The sequence below is a fragment of the Psammomys obesus genome, unplaced genomic scaffold (genome assembly GCF_907164565.1).
Source record: "Psammomys obesus unplaced genomic scaffold, mPsaObe1.curated_primary_1811, whole genome shotgun sequence".
Lineage (NCBI taxonomy): Eukaryota > Metazoa > Chordata > Mammalia > Rodentia > Muridae > Psammomys > Psammomys obesus.
In genome coordinates, this window is record NW_026596326.1 from 750,690 (window position 1) to 769,482 (window position 18,793).

The following is an 18,793-nucleotide window of genomic DNA, read 5'->3' on the forward strand; positions in this document are numbered from 1 at the left end:
AAGCCTCACACCTACAGTCTCAGCTGCTCACGAGGAACAGAGAAGATATTATAACCCGGGCTCAAAAGTCTGAGGCAGCCTAGGCAATGTGGCAAGGCCATGTCTCCAAGAACAAAACCCAAACAAATTCCATGGGGCTGGGAGCATAGCTTAGCAGCACTATTCATGCCTATCACACACAAGGTCCTGGCCTAAAGCTCTGCTATTGCATGTGTGTGTCCATCTGTAGGCAGACATGCATGCAATCCTATATGGGCTCCATGGTCACTGACCTGGCATTGAAAGCTGTCCTCCACACTGTCCACGTCCTGGCCACGCAGGCTGTGTGCAGGCTGCCCGATCTGCTGATTCCATTTCCTGGCAGAGGGAAAGAAGTGCTATCAGTCATTAAGCTCTCTCATCCCACGGTTTCACAGAGAGAAACTGATCACCTGGCCTGACATGGGAAGGGATCTTTCATTCCTTACAGGTTCCTACACCACCTCCAGTAACGTCCCAGCCAGGCCTCTTCTCTGGTTTGTTGTTTTTAGACTATTCTAACTTGAGATTGTAATTTGCGCCCTTTAAGAGCCATGCAGCATCCCAAGCCTAACAGTTTCTCCAGAAACTTACTGAGACGCCTGAAAGTCTGGAGAAACTTCACAATAAAAACTCCAGGGCCCACTGATTACTTTGGCCATACTTCCATGCTGGCCTTGAACTCATGGTACTCCTGTTTCCGCCGCCTCAGGACTGCAGTTATGGGCATGAGGTTGGTAGCCTAGCTAGCCTGCTCCTCTCTGCCAGGCAGCTGGCAGTCTAAGGGTTAGCAGTGATGGTTGTTGCTCATTTGTCTACCCATTGGAGTCCAAACGAGTAGCCCCACTTAGTGACTGCTAGGAGCTGCTCCCAACCCCCCCTTCAGGAGTCAGCGTGGGCATGGGGATGGCTGGATGAGACCCGCTTGGCACCTCTTCCTGGGTCGCACTGTACTGCAAGGCAGACTTGGCCACTTGGCCCTGGCTGAGGGCTGTGTCTTAAGAGCTGCTCTTTCTCTCTCCAGCTCCTGGTCCTCACAGCCCTTCTCTAGATACTTCAGCCAGCGGGACTCCAGGGGCTCGGACAGTGCCTAAGTGTCAGAAAAGAAGGCAAGTCTCAGAGTGTTATAGCAGCCCAAGAGCAACCCCCAATGCTTAGGTCAAAGTTCTTAGGACCCATGTCTCTCCCTCATCACCAGGAAGGACTTTAGTAGAGCACCACGGACGCAGCTGCTCCAAGACTCTAGAGCAGCAGTTGTCAACCTTCCTGATACTGTGGCCCTTCAAAACAGCTCCTCATGCTGTGGTGACCCCCAACCATCAAATTATTTTCATTACTACTTCATAACTGCAATTTTGCTGCTGTTATGAATCATAATGCAAGCGTCTGATATGCATACAGGTGATGTGAGACCCTGGGAAAGAACTGTTCATTCCCCAGGGGTCATGACCCACAGGTTGAGAACCACTTTTCTGGAAGGATGGTGCACATAGGTCCAGCAGGGCACAACTTGTTACAAACCTTGCCACCAGCCTTCCCAATGTCAACACTTTCCAACCCAAGGACTTCCATGATGAACAAAGGCATGATGATGAGGGAGTTGCAAATAGCAAATATTCATGACAGCAGGGGTAAACAAATTAGCGTACCAAGACACTCTAGAAAAAAAATTTTTGTTTGTTTGAGACAGGGTTTCTCTGTGTAACAGAGCCCTGACTATCCTGGACCTCACTCTGTAGAGCAGACTGTCCTTGAATGGCCTGGTGACACTCTAGAATTCTCCTGAAAACCATACAATACCAGAGAAGAGTAATTGCTGGTGTTCAAACCTGGGACTACATCAATACCAGGCAAGTGGCTACCCTAAGCTGCATCCCAGCCCCCAGCCCAGGTATTGCTTATAATAAGAATGGCATCGAATAATCTTTGTAAAGGAACCAAACAAGGCCAGGTGTGGTGGTGCACACCTTTGATCCCAGCACTCGGGAGGCAGAGGCAGGCAGATCTGTGTGAGTTTGAGTCCAGCCTGGTCTAAAGAGCAAGCTCCAGGATAGCCAGGACTACACAGAAAAACCCTGTCTCAACAACAAAAACAAAACATAAAAACAAAAAAACCCCAGTCACTGCCAACCCCAACACTGGCTGAGCACCTATTTTGTAAGCCTTCTTCCAGGCTCCATCAACAGAGGACGCTGGATGCCATTCCTGCTCTTGCAGAACGCTCAGTCTGCAGCAAGGGAACAGGAGGCCCTGGTGTTTCACAGCACCCTCACCCTCGGCACTGAGGAACAGGGAGGAAGCAGCAGGATGAAAGCAGTGGCATTCAGGGAGCTCTCCAAGCAGACAGGAAAAGTCCAGTTCACAGACTAGGTAATGACTTATGCACCTTTGCAAAAGGACAGGTCCTCCTTTTACCTTTGTGTCTGTCATTTGGAAGCATCAATAAGATTTGCTGAACCAATAGCTGTTGTTGTTGTTGGGTATTGATTCTCTAGCCTTGAGCACACTGAGGCAAAAAAATAACTAATGAAGACTGTTAATACTTAAGACTTTTGGGCTCAGCTTCTGTACCAGATCCCAACACAGGTGACTAAAGTGAAAAATTGAGTCACTTGTGCTAAAACTCCCCCAACACTAACTTGGAACTGAATTAGTGGAGAGCAAGAGAGAGATAGTAGCCAATGTCCTAAACAGGCAGTGTCAATGGACATGGATGCAGCAACTCTCTGAGATGATGCTTATTCCCAAAAGGAGGCTAAACCGAGCCCATCAGTCACTTCCCTGTGGTCCTGCCTCCCGGTCAACCTTACTAGGGAGTTGCCTGAGATGGCAGTTTACTCTTTGTTCAGTTTCTTTCTTCCACCCCTGTCTAGTCTATCAGGCATCTGCTCAGCTCACTGGAATGCTCATTCTGTTTTATGGACTGAAGTGCTGCCTGATTCTAACCAGCAAATAAAGCCGACTGAGACCTTCAATGCCTTTACAAAATTACGTTTTGTTTTTTGGCAATACATGAGTGGAACCCTTTCATAGGAGCCCAGGGGACAGACAAGATGGGGCAGAAGCCTTTAACTTACCTGCTGACCCCCATTCTCAGCCTGCTCAGGGCCTGCATTTTCCTCTTCACTGGCATTTGCAGTTTTGTCCCCGGACCTTAGGGGAAGATGGCAAATATGACCCTGTGAAACTACCAGAAAGATGCAGCACAGGGAAAGTGAAGCAAGTGGGTACAAGGACCTGGCAAGGGCAGGGCTGTCCTAGAGTGTCACAGACATGTTTCTGCCCTCATGTGAGGCAGTCATTTCTCAGCAGTTTAGGAAGTGTGGGCAGAGGACTTGCTTCTTGTGACTCAGGGGCTGGATAACCAGGTAAAACATCTGATACAAGTACTGGAGGTCAGGGACCAGCCATGTCCACCTCAGACAGTGCCTGGACTCTCTGGTGAGAGTCCAAATTCTAACTGGGCACCCCAACCTCAGTTACCTCACCAGCCTAAAGTAGCCAGCAATTCTCATGGGGCTGTAAGAATGAAACAACAGCACATATAGAAAACATCTACCCTGATCCTACAGGATCAAGCTGAGAGTTTGGGCTGCCTAGATGGCTCAGTGGGTAAAGGCGCTTGCTACCAAACTTGATGACCCAAGTTTGACTCTGGGACACAACTGGTGGAAAGAAAGAACTGACCTCTACAATTTGTCCTCTGACCTCTACACATGCAAAACACACACACACACACACACACACACACACACGTTTGGGTAAACAATGCCCTGCCAGCTCCTGCAGACCCTGCTCACCTTCCTATGAATTAAGACCTTAAATGCAGCAGGGCTGGTGTGGGTGCAGGGCTGCCTGATGTGATGAGCCTCTAAGTTCCATTCCCAGCACCACAGCAGGCAAGAAAGAAGAGGATTTAACCCCACTGACTGCGACATCTTGATATTCTAGGTTGGCTTGCTTCTCATTCTAATGCTGTCACTGACAAACTGGGAGTCACCAGCGCTCTGCTCTCTTCAGCTGTCCTGCCCTGTCTTCTACAACCTGTCACCTAAAGGCAGCTCTCCACCCCCCTCTCCTGCCCCCATTTTATTTAGGAGACAGGGTTTTTCTACGTAGCTATGGAACTGGCCTAGAACTTGCTATGCACACCAGACTGGCTTCAAATTCATAGCAATCCTGCGTCTGTATTCTGAACGCTGCGATTACAGGCATATGCCACCATGCCTAGCTAAGGCAGATTTCTTTTTTTCTTTTTTACATTTATTGTGGGTATGTGCCACAATATCTGAAGTACTGAGGTCTGAGGACAACCCAAAAGAATCAAAATCAGTGTTCTCCTTCCACCATGTGGGTTCCAGATCAGCACGCTTGGCAGTAAGTGGTTTACCTGCTGAAACATCATAACAGTTTGGGTCAATTTTTTTCTCCCCTTTGGTTTTTTGAGACAGGGTTTCCCTGTGTAGCCTTGGCTCCTAGAATTTGTTCTATATACCAGGTTAGCCTCAAACTCTGAGATCTACCTGCCTCTGCCTCCAGAGTGCTAGGATTAAAGGCATGCAGCACCACAGCTGGCTTTACAATTTTTTTCTTATCTTTTATTCTTTCACTTTTTTTTTTTTCTTTTGGTATGGAGAGCCGTGGGACACAGCTACAGAAAAAAACCAGCCTGAGGGACATGCTCAGAAGCTCAATATTGAACTCATAGGGCGATACTGGAAGACATCCAGGAAAGGTGTGCCCACCTTTCCTTTCTAAGTCTATAGTTTAGCTGGATAGTCCCGGATGCTCCAGGTAACCCGGAAGCCTCCGGCACCTGGACACAAATGGCCTCTAGCTAAAGCAACATATCTGGGCCAAGCTTGACGGAGCTGGGTTGGATCATAGGACTCACACTGTGGTGTGGAGAGCTGCTTGCTAAGCTGCTTTGTTATGTTTTCACCTGGGGAAGTAGTTTCTGAAAAGAAGCGAGGCGTTTCCACACCTTTTTGTATTGATATGACTTGTTTTTGCTTTGCCTATAAATAATGAACTCTGGAATAAACCCGAGCTGCTTCAGTCAGACTGACAGCTCTCTCAAGCCTATCCCGTGTTAGTGTGATTTGTCCGGACTCTCCACTCAGGTACGGTCGACTCTGCCGGCAGGCTCCAGCAGTGAACATTCAAAACAACCTTCCCATATACATGAATAAGTGTACTCAAATGCTCTACTTTTACCGGGAGACAGTTCAGTGGTGAAGGTGAAGAGCACTGTTCCTTTTGCATGGGCTTGGTTCAGTTCCCAGCACCCACATGGTGGCTGGCAATCACCTATGACTCCACTTCCAGGGGATGATGCCTCTTGAACTCTGCAGGCACTAGGCATACACCTAGTGTACATGCACAAAAGCAGGCAACACACACACACAAAGTAGATTTAGAACAAATCTTAAAGCCCTTTACTTTTTTTGAGTCAGGGTTTCTCTGTGTAGACGAGGCTGGCTGCAAATTCACAGAGATCCACCGGCCTCTGTCCCCCAGAGTGCTGGGATTACAGGTTTAAGACACCACACCCGGCTACTCTTTTAACTTTTAAAATTAACTTATTGAGATATTGTTGGTATAATGTTCTTGTGGAATGTATACAATTTCCCCTTGTTCATTCAAATGCTGGCTTCTCTCCCCACTATCTGGTTTCAATTCAGACATTGCATTGTGATGTTTAGTCTAAGCATCACCTGTCTCAAGTTTGTGTAAACATGCCACCATTTGTTCTCTAATGTGTCAATTAAAACAAATGGCCACAATGTTGAGCAATGGAGAGGGCAGCTTGGACATCCTGGTAGAGAGTGGGAGGAGATGAAGGACGCAGGAAGAGAGGAAGGAGTAGGAGAGGGGAGGAGCCAGAGGGGAGAAAGAGGTAGGAGGGAGAAGAAGGGAGAACTGGGAGAGAGAGAGGCCGGAGGAGGGTCTTGGAACGATGTGGAGAGATGGACTGGATGCAATATATCACTAAAAGCAAGTATAATGGGTGAAATCTGAATGGCAGAGACTACTCGGGCCTGGAGGTGGAGGATGGAGCAACCACTGCCCAGCATGGTGATCCAGGTTATTAACTAAATCCCCGTCTCTGTGGTGATTTGGGTGTACAGCTGCTTAGGACCAACTGCAGCTTTACTAAAAAAAATCAATAGTTAATATTAAACACAAGTACAACAGGATATAATATGTATCATAATAAACCTCGTTGAGTTCTTTGTTGCCCTGTGGTAGATGTTTTTTTGTTTTTTTTTTTTAGCAGGGTCTCACTATGTAGACTAGGCTGTCCTGGAGCTCTCTATATAGACCAGGCTGGCCTCAAACTCACAGAGCTTCTTTGACTATACCTCCCCAGTGCTGGAATTAACGTTGTAAGCCACTATGCCTGGACCTGCGGTGGCTGGAGTGGACATACTGACAACTCTCTGTACTAGTTAAGCCTAGAAAACGCTGGCTATGTCCCTCATTGCTGGAGGGTGTGTACCAGAAGACCTGGGTTCAGTGCCTGCACCCTCTCTAGGTGGCATCATTGGTGAGGGCACTTAACTCCAGCCCCTCCCCCCCAGCACCTTCCCTCCTCAGCTGGTTTCTGCTGGATGTTTGAAAACCATCTTATTTTGCAGATGTTTGTAAGCAATGATGTCCCCTTGTTGTTTGTTCTTTTACTTGGAAGGAAACCTCATCCAAGGGGACTCTTTAATCTGCCTGGGATATCTTTATTGGGAACAGAGCTAAATACATTAAAGGAGAGTCCCCACCCAATTTCTACTGTGGTTTAAAAGTTAGCCATTTGCCTACTGATAGAGCTGATAACAGACCATCCACACTAAGAATGGGGCAGCCTGGGGTTTTAGCAAAGGGAGAGCTGCCCTCCCAAGTTTCATGAGTAAAACTACACATTTCCTATTCTTTCCTTTACCTTTTCTGTAACTGGTAAGGTTACCACAAGGAAGATGGAAAAATTGTTAAGTTGTTGGTTTTTTTTTTCCTCTCTTCTCTTTGGCCAGGTTCTAATAAACCCTGGTTCCTTTATTAACGTTCTGGTCTCTCAGTCCTTCTTTCTTTTTGTCTTATTTTTCGAGACAGGGTTTCTCGGTGTAGCCTTGGTTGTCATGGATTCACTTTGTACATCAGGCTGGCCTTGAACTCAGAGAGATACGCCTGCCTCTGCCTCCCAGAGTGCTGACATTACAGGTGTGCCACCGTACCCGGCCAGTGTTTCTTTCAGTGTGGAGAGGAATGAAGCTGAGAATCTGGCCACTGCCCCAGCTGCCCGGCAACAGAAGTAGATGATAAGCTACCCACTCTGCCCTGAGCACCATAAACACACGGTACATCTTTTTTTTTTTTTTTTTTCTGTCTAGCCCCTTGTTTGGTTTGTTTTTTTGAGACAGGGTTTCTCTGTGTAGCCCTCGCTATCCTGGTCTCCCTTTTGTAGACTATGCTGGCCTGGAACTCAGAGAGGCCTCTGCCTCTGCCTCCCAGGTATGCTACTGTACCCAGCTATAGTACATCTTGAAGCCAGATTGGAGAAGACTTCCAACTTCCTCTAGAAAGATTATTTTGGCTGTCAGATGGTGGTGGCACATGTCTTTAATCCCAGTTATTTGGAGGCAGAGGCAGCCTGAGTTCAAGGCTAGCCTGGTCTATAGAGTAGGTATCATGACAGCCAGGCTACACAGAGAAACCCTGTATCAAAAAACAAAACAAAACAAAACAAAACAAAAAACAAAAAAAAAAACAACAAATACAGAGACTGAGACATCAGCTAAGGAGCATGCATGGTCTGGACCTAGGCCCCCTGGACATATGTGGCCAATGGGAGGCTTGGTCTTCATATGGAGCACCTGGAGAGAGGAGTTGGGGGGTGGGGCTGTTTCTAACACAGACTCTATTGCCTGCTTTTGGATCACTTCCTCCTGGCAGCACCACCTTGCCTGGCCTCAGGGGATGAGATACTTGGTCCTGATATGACTTGATATGCTGGGGAGAGTTGATACAGGGGGAGGGGGCTCCTTTTTCTCTGGGGGAAAAGGGAGAGAAGAAGGAGGGGAAGGGGGGACTGGGAGGGGAGAAGGAAGGGGGTACCCTTGGGATATAAAGTAAATAAACTGAAATTTTAAAAATTTCAAAAACAAAAACAAAACAATCGGTGATTTGAGGTCTTTTGCACTCTTATATACATTTTAGGATCAGTTAAAAACAACAACAACAAGACATTTTTCAGTGTTGGGAATGAAGAAGCCTCCTGCATGGTAGGCAAGTGCTCGAATACTGAACTACATTCCCAGAGCCAAAGCTATCTCTGTTTCTTATTTAAAAGACTTTACATTTATCTGTTTATGTGTGTGTGTACACATGCCAGCATGAAAGAAATAAGAGAGGTCAAAGACAGCTTCCAGGAGTCCCGTGTTTCCTTCTACTCCGTGGGTCCCAGGCACTAAGGCTTAGGTTGTCAGGTGCTTTTTGAGCCGTCTCACTGGCCCTGGTACTTGATTTTAAAAACCATTTTCCTAAGTGTTCACTGAATTCACACAGAAACACAACTTCACTTTGTATGCTGACTGTGGCTCATGGGATACCGCTGAACCAGGTAGGCTGGTAGTCTTGTAGGATTTCCCACAGACAGAATCTCACTGTTTGCACACAGAACGATGGATTTATGTTTAGGGTTTACTGTGCTGCCTAAGAATGTTAACTCTTTGCTTTTGTAAATTGCTCTGCTGTTATCATTTCACATACTTCTACACACACACACACACACACACACACACACACACACACACACACACAACCATTCAGTAATGACCCCTATCCTACTTATTTTCTTTAGCTGTATTTAATCTGTTGTGGCACTATGATCTATTTTCTCTTTCTTTCTTCTTTTCTTTCTCTCTCTCTCTTGCTCTTTGGTTCATATTGCTGAAGTAAGACTAAAATTTAGAGACTTAAAAGGCTAAAATTGTACACCTGAAATCCCAGCACTCAGGGATGCAGAGGCAGGTGGATCTCTGTGAGTTTGAGGCCACCTTGGTCTACAAAGTGAGTCCAGGACACCCAAAGCAACACAGAAAAACCCTGTCTCGAATGACTGAAAAATATGAAAGTGAAATTCCCACATTTCAAAAGTCAGGTCCCGGTCACTGGGAGCCTGACCTTTCCTTAGTGAGCAGCTGTCTAAAGAAAACATCTGGAAACTAACTGCCATGCAGTACCAGAAGAGAAGGGCCACCATATGCTGTGGTCCATCTGGGGCTACTCTCTTCCTTTTGGGAGGCGCCTCACACCCTCTCTTCCCTTTCTTCCTCTCTCTGGGGTTTGCTACCACTGTTCTGCAGAGTGAAGGAAGGAGGGTGTGGAGCAGTACAGGCCCTGCTCCCTCATGAACAGACTGACAGACAATCATACAGTCGGCCAGGCTTTCAACTTCTCCACGACTTATCCTATCATGCCTGAGCTGTGGCCAAGTTCTAGGCTCTGAGTCTCCTTTGAGGTCGCCTAAGCCTGACCAACTGGACACTGACTCCAGAATAGTGGTGGCTACAAAGCAAGCCCAAGCTTCATTTTCATGAGTTTGTAGGGTTACCCTGTGGGGTGCCCCAGTTTAGGTCACAGGACTCTTTAGGGATGAAGTGTGGCTGCACCTTGAGAGGCTCTATGCTGGCTCAGAGGGCAAAGGCACCTGTGACCAAGCCTGACTACCTGAGTTTGATCCCTCAGGACCCACATGGTGGAAGGAGAGAAACAGCTCTGGCAAGTTGCCCTCTGACCTCCACAGATGTGTACTGTGGGCGTAAGGTAAAGATAACCTTATTCCTTGGTGACCACACAAACAAATGTTACTAAGTCTTTTGTTGAGATCAGGGCTATACAGAGAAACCCTGTCTAAAAACAACAAACAAACAAACAAACAAAAAAGGGTTTTGGTTTTAAAGAAAAAGACAACCATTCTGGGAGAAAAACAGGAGCACTAAAGGACAAACATATAACAGTAAAGTCTAGAGGGCCATAGAACGGTTATCTTCAACCCCAAGGAAGGCCTGGTTCTCAGGGCCACAGCTTCACAGGCCATTCGTCGCCACTTCCCGCTTCCCGGGAAGAAGACAACTCTGTAAAAATACAGGTGGTCTTGATGCAGCCTGCTGTCACTGGACCCACAGCAAAAGCCATCAGCCACCCTCCCAGTTCTTAGGAGAACTTGTCGACATGGGGTTAACATTTACAAATCTTTTCTTTGGCTCTGTGTGCTCTGCCTCCTTCTGACTTTTCTCTTAGATAATCTCATTAACTGAAGGTCAATCAGCGTAGGACTTTTGTCATCTTGGCTGGCTTTCGCTGGAATGTAACATTCAGTAATTCTTGGACTTACTTGCAACCAAAAAGAAATAAATATTTACAAGATTTTTTTTAACATTCCAGATGGCAGTGAAGTCTGCTTACAAGGTTGTAAGAACAGCGTGCAAACAGATAACCTTGAATTATTACATTATGCCATACATCTAACTTAGACCCAGTTCTTCTAACATATTGGTAAGTTTATATGTTATGTTGCTTTGTCCCATAACTAGATCTTCAATATGAAGTATTTTAGTACATTAAGGAAGAAAGTAAACAACCAGTAAATATGAGAAGATGGAATACAGGATGTAACTATGAAAGTAATTTTGGGATTAAAGAAGGATTTTTGTTTAGTAAAAGAAGATTTTGCTCTAAAGTAATATAACTTTTTGTTAGTTTTTCAGGATGGGAAAGGAACAATAAAAACAAAAACTTAGTGATATTATGGAAAGCTTGTGAAAGCTAAAGCTTAAAGATGTGTAACAGTTAAAACTGCCAAGATCAAATCCTAGTACAGTGATATAACCCTGCAATCTAGGGGGCTGGAGAGATGGCTCAGAGGTAAACAGCACTGCTTGCTCTTCCAGAGGTCATGAGTTCAATTCCCAGCAACTACATGGTGGCTCACAACCATCTGGCCCTCTTCTGGCATTCAGGTATACATGCAGGCAGAACATTGTACACATAAATAAATCTAACAAATAAACAAAAAAAAGTACAACCTAGGCTAAAACCTGGGCTCCTCAAAATAATAAATAAAATTCTATTAAGATAATGATCTGGGGGCTGGATGGTGGCTCAGTGGTTAAGAGCACTGTCTGCTCTTCCAAAGGACCCGGGTTCAATTCTCAGCACCCACATGGCAGCTCACAACTGTCTATATCACCAATTCCAAGGGATCTGCCACCTTCACACTAATGCACATAAAATTGAATAAATTATTTTTTAAAAAAAGATAATCATCTGTTTTTGGTCAGCTAAGAAATCCTTTATGCTTCCCCTTTTTACATCTATTACTTTGTCTGTGGGAAGGGAAGAATACCTCCTGGAGTCTGTTCCCTTGCTCCACCATGTGGGTCCTAGGGATTAAGCTCAGCTCGGTTAGGCTTGGTGGCAAGCGCCTTTACCCAGTAAACCATCTTGTAGGTCCAGATTTTAGGTTTTATCAAAATAATTACATTCTGCTAAGTTTATCAGGCTTTTAACTACTTAAAAATGAGTTAACAAAGTCAAATTTTAACTTTTTTCTCCTCTAAGCTTTAACTAAATGTTATGCATGTTAAACTAAAGTTCATTCCTTTCTCTTTAAGATTAATAACACTGTCCTGGGTGTTCAACAACCAAAGCTTGGAGGTCTGAGCCACCCAGGATGAAGGGTCAAAAAGGACAGGCAATGTTGGGGGCTCCCTCTCTAAGGCCTGCCGGGACTCAGGGAAGGAAACACAGGACCACCCTAGAGCAGCCCTATAGGGCTCTTGATCAGAGACGCCATGGAGACACCTGAGGTGGGGCTATAACCAACACACACCCTCCAATGAGGAGAGTCACCGGAGGGCAAAATGTAACCTGAGTTTCGGAAGAGCCACATGGCCAAAAAGAGCCGGCCCCTTCCCAACAGATGACACATGGAAGAAGGAAATATTAAAGCTGACACAGGGCTCCTCAGATCCCTGAGAATATTTGACTGTCAGTTTTTAGCTTTTGTTTTAAATGGCCAGGAGTGGTGGAACACACCTTTAATCCCAGAACTTGGGAGGCAGGAGCATGTGGATGTCTGTAAGTCTAGGCCAACTGAGTTTACACAGTTCAGACTTTGTCTGAAAACCAAACAAACAAACAAACAAGTAACGAGGGGCTGGAGAGATGGTTAGCAGTTGAAAGTAACTTGCTGTGCTTACAGAGGACCCAGGTTTGGTTCCCAACACCACATGGTAGCTCACAACAGTGTGCAGCTTCAGGTCCACGGGAACTGGCACCCTTGCACAGATATACACACAGGTAGAATGTCAATGTGTATAAATATAAAAAATATTCTTTATTTTTAAAATGTCTTAAATGATTTATCTTTATTTTATGGATCTTTATTTTATTCATTTTTATTTTATTGGTCTTCTGCTCACATGTATGTCTGTATGAGGGTGTCATATCCCCTGGAACTGGAAATACAGACAGTTGTGAGCTGCCATTTGGGTGCTGGGAATTGAACTCAGGTGTTTTGGAAATACAGCCAATGCTCTTAAGCAATGAGCCATCTCTCCAGCCCCAATAAATCTTTTCTTAAAATTAGAATTTGAAGAAAAAATTATAAGGTTAACTTTTGGCATTTACTTGGTCTTAAAAACCCACAAAGAAAGTATAACTCCAAAATAAAATAACTAATAATGTTATAAAGTAAAATTCTGCTGTCTCCTGACCAGAACTGTCAGCCTGACAGCCAGGAGACCCGGTGCTTCTAAAGACCTACAGAAACATTCAGGTGACAGGCTCAAATGTAAAGTCTCCTCCCAACCCCCAAGACAGGGTTTCTCTGTTATAGCCTTGGCTGTCCTGCACTTCCTTTGTAGACCAGTCTGGCCTCAAACTCACAGAGATCCGCCTGTCTCCGCCTCCTGAGTGCTGGGATTAGAGGTGTGTGCCACCCATGTCTGGTTGTGCCTTTTGTTTGTTTGTTTGGTTTCTTTTAAGATTTATTTTCATTACATGTGTGTTGGAGAAGAGTGTGTGCCTGTGAGTGCTGGTGCCTGTTGATGGCTCTGTTCCTAACTACAGAGCCATCTTCCCAGACCCTTAGGAGATGTCTACACAGTGCTTTGATCACTCTTGTGCTTCACCAGGCAAATCCTTTCTTGACTGCCACAAGTCCTTACAAGATGTTCTATTTGTCCATCAGAATGAAAATGTCTGTCTCTGTATAAATAACCCACCTCTGTGTTTCTTCTATTATTATAAAAAACAAAAAACAAAATCAAAATCAATCAACTAAAAAACAGGTGGGCCTATCCTGCTCATCTGTCTCCACTTACAAACTCAACATTTTCTCAGGGACTCTTGGGCATCAATGGGTCACTGACTGACCAACTCTGCATCTGTCTCTTATCTCGATTCTCTCCAACATAGGAACTTACAGGAAAACAATAGAAAACCCCAATTTTCTGCTCATCTCCTTCAATCCATGCTTCCTTCATCTTTCTTAACTGCATGGCTATGGCTGGCTCCTCTTATCCCTCCATTAAGACTTCTTTAAAAAGTGTTTTAATTAAAAAAAAAAAAATGCTGTGTGCATGATGTGGGGAGGCAACATGGAAGCAGCAGACAAGTCTGGATGGGTTTTCTCCTCCTACCTTCACATGACTCCGGACATGCTGAGGTCACCAGGCTCACAGCAAACACCTTACCTCCTGAGTCATCTTGCCGGCCCTCTCGTAGGACTCTGTCTGTTTTTGGTTTTGTTTTCATGACAGATTTTCTCTGTAGCCCTGGCTGTCCTGGATTCCCTTTGCAGACCAGGCTGGCTTCTGGCTTCAAACTCACAGAGGCTTCTGCCTCCCAAGCGCTGGGATTAAAGATGTGCTCATCACCGCATGGCTGCCTCATCGCCTTTTTTAGTTCTCTTGTAATTCTGCTTTGTGATTTGGACCTTACTTCCACTTCTTGGAATTTTGGGGGCCATCAAGCTCCAGCTGGTATTGTCTCAGGGACATTAACAATTACTAGCACCATCGATTCCTGTCTCCTGCAACAAAGGACCTCTAGGTTTCTGAATGATGTCACAGTCTAGCCTTGAGATAGCTACTCCCCTCTGCAAAATGTCTCTCAAGTATCTATATCCTAAGATCTCACAGCCCACTCAGCTCTGAAGACACAGAAGCCTGTTCTGCATGACCTTGCTCATCTGTCGGGAAGGAAATGTAGACACAAAAGGCCAAAAGGAAAAGCAAAATTCCCACTTTTAATAATGCAGTCGTGATCATTGAAACCTGATCCCTAGTGACCCATAGTGTTTTATAGGAATACCCAGAGCCTGACCTCTCCCACTGTAAAATTTACTACTCAGTAAGACAAGACACCTGCCTGTCCACTTACTTACAGAGCTCACACATAACTGTCCCCTCAACTGTTATAAAGACCTTTCAACTCCCTTTCAGTCCCATGATAGCCTCCATGGAAACTTGCCCTCTACTTCAGTGTACTGCAATAAATTCTCTCTTTGTCTATTTTTGCCTTCGGTAAATTCTTTTGCCACCCACACCAACAAACTTCCAAATGCAGTTTCACACAGCAAGCAAGAAAGAGAACATTAAGGGAACAAGAAAAGTGAAAGGGGCCCCTCACCAAAGTCTGGCCGAATTCTCTCAACACCGGAGAATTTTGAGATAACTAAAAAAAATTCATTGCATATTGCCTACATAAAGACAATATTCGATTTTGGAGATAGATCAAACTAGAATGTTGCAAGGTGTGATGGCCCATGTTTTTAATCCCAATATGCAGGAGGCAAAGGCAGGTGAACTCTGTGAATTCAAGACTAGCTTGGTCTACCTGGTGAGTTTCAGGCTACCTAGGGCTTTACAGCGATACTTTGTCTCAAAAACCAACACCAAACAAACAACAACAATCTTAAACCTTTAAGTTTACTCTTTCCTATCTGTAAGCCTGTAACTTTCTGTGACTCTTACAAACAAGGTTGTGGACTTCATCCAAGGCAGTAAAAACATACCTTAATACTGGTACTGTTGTCCCAACCTTTTACCGAATACGGGAGGGGCAGAGGTGGATCTTTGGGAATTACAGGCTAGCCAGAGCTATACACTAAGGTTCTGTTTAAAAAACAAGCCCAGTGTGGGCCTGTGTTTCCAGCACTCAGGAGGCAGAGGCAGGGGGATGTCAGTGAGTTCAAGGCCAGCCTGGTCTACAGAGACAATCCAGGACAGCCAAGGCTACACAGAGAAACCCTATCTAGAAAAATAAAAAGAACAATCAACCAAACAAATCAGAGAAAGAAAGAACCCACATAAAAGCCAAATCTAAAGTCCCTGTGGCCTAGCACAGCTGGGATTTCTTCAACCGTTTTGACTTACGGTTCTATATTTTTTGGTGGGATGACAGGGTTTCTCTGTGTAGTTCTTGTTGTCCTGGAACTTACTATGTAGACCAGGTTGCCTCAAATAGAGAGGCAACTACTTCTGCCTCTCAAGTGCTTGGCTTAAAGATGTGTGCCACCACCATGCCTGCTGAAGCTGGGATTCTTAACCTTCCCACAGAAAGAGTCTCAAGACAACAGTATAAAGAATTGGAATTTTTTTTTTTTTTCAACAGTTTTAGCTGAGGTCTGGTGGTACACACCTTTAATCCCAGCACTCGGGAGGCAGAGGCCTCCTGAGTTCAAGGTCAGCCTGGTCTACAGAGTTCTAGGGCAACCAGGGGCTACACAGTGTCTCAAAAGAATAACACAAAAAAGAATCTTAGCTTCATCTGAGTAGAAGTCTCTGGAAGAACTCGGGGCTGCAGCCAGGAGGGTAGAGCTGTGTCTTTGCTTCTAGGACCACTGCCATTTCCATACAGACCATCCAAACCAGAATTTCCCTTTCCCAGGGTCACAAAAATGTAAATCTTCTCTGTTTTAGAACTATCCATAAATGCTTTGTCCTCCCCTCATCTAACAGAAGGTCACCATGGCCTCTACATTCTAGAAGGGTCATGTCCCATGCACTGGAAGGAAGAATGCTGCATGGAGGCCAAGTCTGTCAGAGCTGACTGGCTGTACTGTGCTTTCGTGACAGCTCATCAACAACCATGTCTATCCATACAAAAACCCAAAAGGCAGGGTTTAGAGAGCTCCTGGGACAACTAAATGAGAGGAGGCCCACAGGAAAGTGGTGAGAACTCCTGCATGTGCCAGGAGGGTGGCATATCCTAACTCCAAGGGAACGGGAACTCCAGTGGCTTGTGAGCCTTCCAGACCTCAACCATACACCTGTCCATCTGGGTGCTTTATTTGAGGAAGGGTCTCACATAGTTCAAACTCACTCCAAGGCAAGGATGACCCTGAACTTCCAACTTCCAGACTTCACCTACTCTGTGCTGGGATTATAGGCACCCACACCATACCTATCTTCCACTTGGCTATTTTTTTTTCAAAACAGGATTGTGTGTGTGTGTGTGTGTGTGTGTGTGTGTGTGTGTGTGTGTAGCCTTGGCTGTCCTGGAACTAGCTCTGTAGACCAGGCTGGCCTTGAACTCACATAGATCCGCCTACCTCCCAAGAGCTGGGGATAAAGGTATATGTGCCACCTCCTACCGGCTCTACTTGGCTATTTCTAGGTCTCAGATGATCATCTCTGTCCTCCCTGCCTTGTGTTTGGTTGGGCACAGTAAGCACACAATACACACTTTTACGTCTCTGTGGGTCTGAGTCCTCTGACTGCTGCTCATGCTCACTTCTTCCTTAGCAATTTCAAAGTCTGCACATTCACTCCTGAATTTTTGTCTGAAGGACAGGCTACTCCAGAGAAGAGCTGCACTGACCTTCACATCTTGAGATAAGAGGAAAATAAACCCTGAGCACGAGGCTCCTCAGAGTGAGAATAAAGGCTGAAGCCTATGGGAAGGCTGGCCTGTGTGTTTCTTAAAGTCTTGCAGAGGGATTTCTTCAGCCACTGCCAAGGTCAGCACAGGCAAGCACCCTGCTGCACAGTGGTTCTTTTTGTGGCTCACTGTGTGACAGGGCATAGGCCTCTGGGGCCTCAGCTGTTTATGAGGTCCCGAGAGCCAGGTGTGGTGGCACAGCTCTGCCACCTCAGTGTCTGGAGGTAGAGGAAGGAGGGGCTAGAGTTTGAGGCCAGTCTCAACAAAGCAAGAAGTGGCACTGCACCCACACAGAGGGCCACAAGATGAGACTCCATCTCAAACTATAAGTAGGACAGTCCCTGCCTCCAACACAGTTGGCCTTCTGTTCTGTAAGCTGTGTCTCGTGCTCCTCAGACATCCACCTGTCAGCTGAGCAGAGGTCCCAGCGTCTCTGCAGCTTAGGTGCTTCTGTGGATTTTGACTTCACTTCATTTCTGACCTCTAGCGGTTCCTTATTTTCTTGCTAGCCAGACTTTCATTTAAATTATTATGGCTAAAGGCTGGTGAGATTGCTCAGCAGGTAAAGGCACTTTCCCACAAGCTAGGTGACCTGAGTGATCTTTAGAACCCACACAGGACTGGAGAGATGGCTCAGTGGCTAAGAGCACTGGCTGCTCTTCCAAAGGTCTTTAGAGTTCAATTCCCAGCAACCACATGGTGGCTAATAACCATCTATAATGAGATCTGGCGCCTCTTCTGGTGTGTAGGCATACGTGCAGGAAGAATACTGTATAAATAATAAATAAATCTTTAAAAGGGGGGGGGGAAGAACCCACACAAAGGTAGAATCAACTTCACATAGTTGTCTTCTGACTTGCACATTTACACACACAGACACAACAGTAAGAAGGAAAATATTTAAAACTTCTAGCCAGTAAAAAATTCTAGTTGTTTTCATTGACAGGACTGCACAGGGTGTTTGACCTGTTGTACTATAGCATGTGGACTTGTAAGGAATTTATCCATTGCAAACTTCCAGCCTCTAATCGATATGCAACCAAGGTAAAAACACCAATCCTTTCAAAACACTGTACCTGCACGACAGCTCCGATACTTGTCCCTGCAGCAGGTTCAGCTTCTGGACATGGCGCCTACAATCAGCACCAGAGCCTTCACCATAAGCCTGAGAGGAAACAAAATTTTTTGTGTGTTAGAAGAATGGTGAAATCATTTAAGATAGTACTTACAAAGCCTGAGGCAGGGTTAAGTTCTAGCCAGGCAGTGGTGGTGCGACTCTTTGATCCCAGCATTTGGAAGGCAGAGGCAGGAGGATCTCTGAGTTCAAGGGGAGCCTGATGTACAGAGGGAGTTCAAGGACAGCCACAGGTATACAAACAACAACAAAACACCCCTGTCTCGAAAAACCAAACACAAATACAAATAAACAGACGAACCAAACCAAGTTAACCAAACAACAAAAATCCCACAAGTCTGACCACTCTTTCTGGAGAGATCTATAAGCAAACAGGCTCTGGAATGGTAGCTCAGGTCTTTCTGATCATCCCACTTACATGCAGAATTTACCAAAGCCAAACTTAGTCTGCACTGGGAATTCAAGCAAGTGCAGAAGAAAAGATTTCAGGAGAAAAGTCTGCGCTTAACATGCACAATTTTTTTCTTGTCACTATTCCCTAAATAACGTAGCCTAGCACCGTACACCATACACACCGTCGGAGCTACCCCAGTCACTAAAAGGTGACTTCAAGCTGATAGAGGATCTGGGAGTGGTGGCACAAGCCTTTAAACCTAGCATGTGGGAGGCAAAGGCAGGTGGAGCTCTTCAAGTGCCAGA

The 18,793-nt window shown here is 45.5% G+C and overlaps 1 protein-coding gene across 1 annotated transcript in view; it reads right to left on the bottom strand.

Annotated features, from left to right (window-relative positions):
• Positions 1 to 18,793, bottom strand: part of Mrnip (MRN complex interacting protein) — a 28,926-nt gene that overhangs the window by 2,246 nt on the left and 7,887 nt on the right. The window contains exons 3-6 of the mRNA XM_055597200.1: positions 18,036 to 18,124; positions 3,096 to 3,171; positions 951 to 1,108; positions 273 to 357 (exon numbers count right to left, since the gene is read on the bottom strand). Coding sequence (XP_055453175.1) covers positions 273 to 357; positions 951 to 1,108; positions 3,096 to 3,171; positions 18,036 to 18,124 — 408 coding nt within the window. The remainder of the gene's footprint in view (positions 1 to 272; positions 358 to 950; positions 1,109 to 3,095; positions 3,172 to 18,035; positions 18,125 to 18,793) is intronic.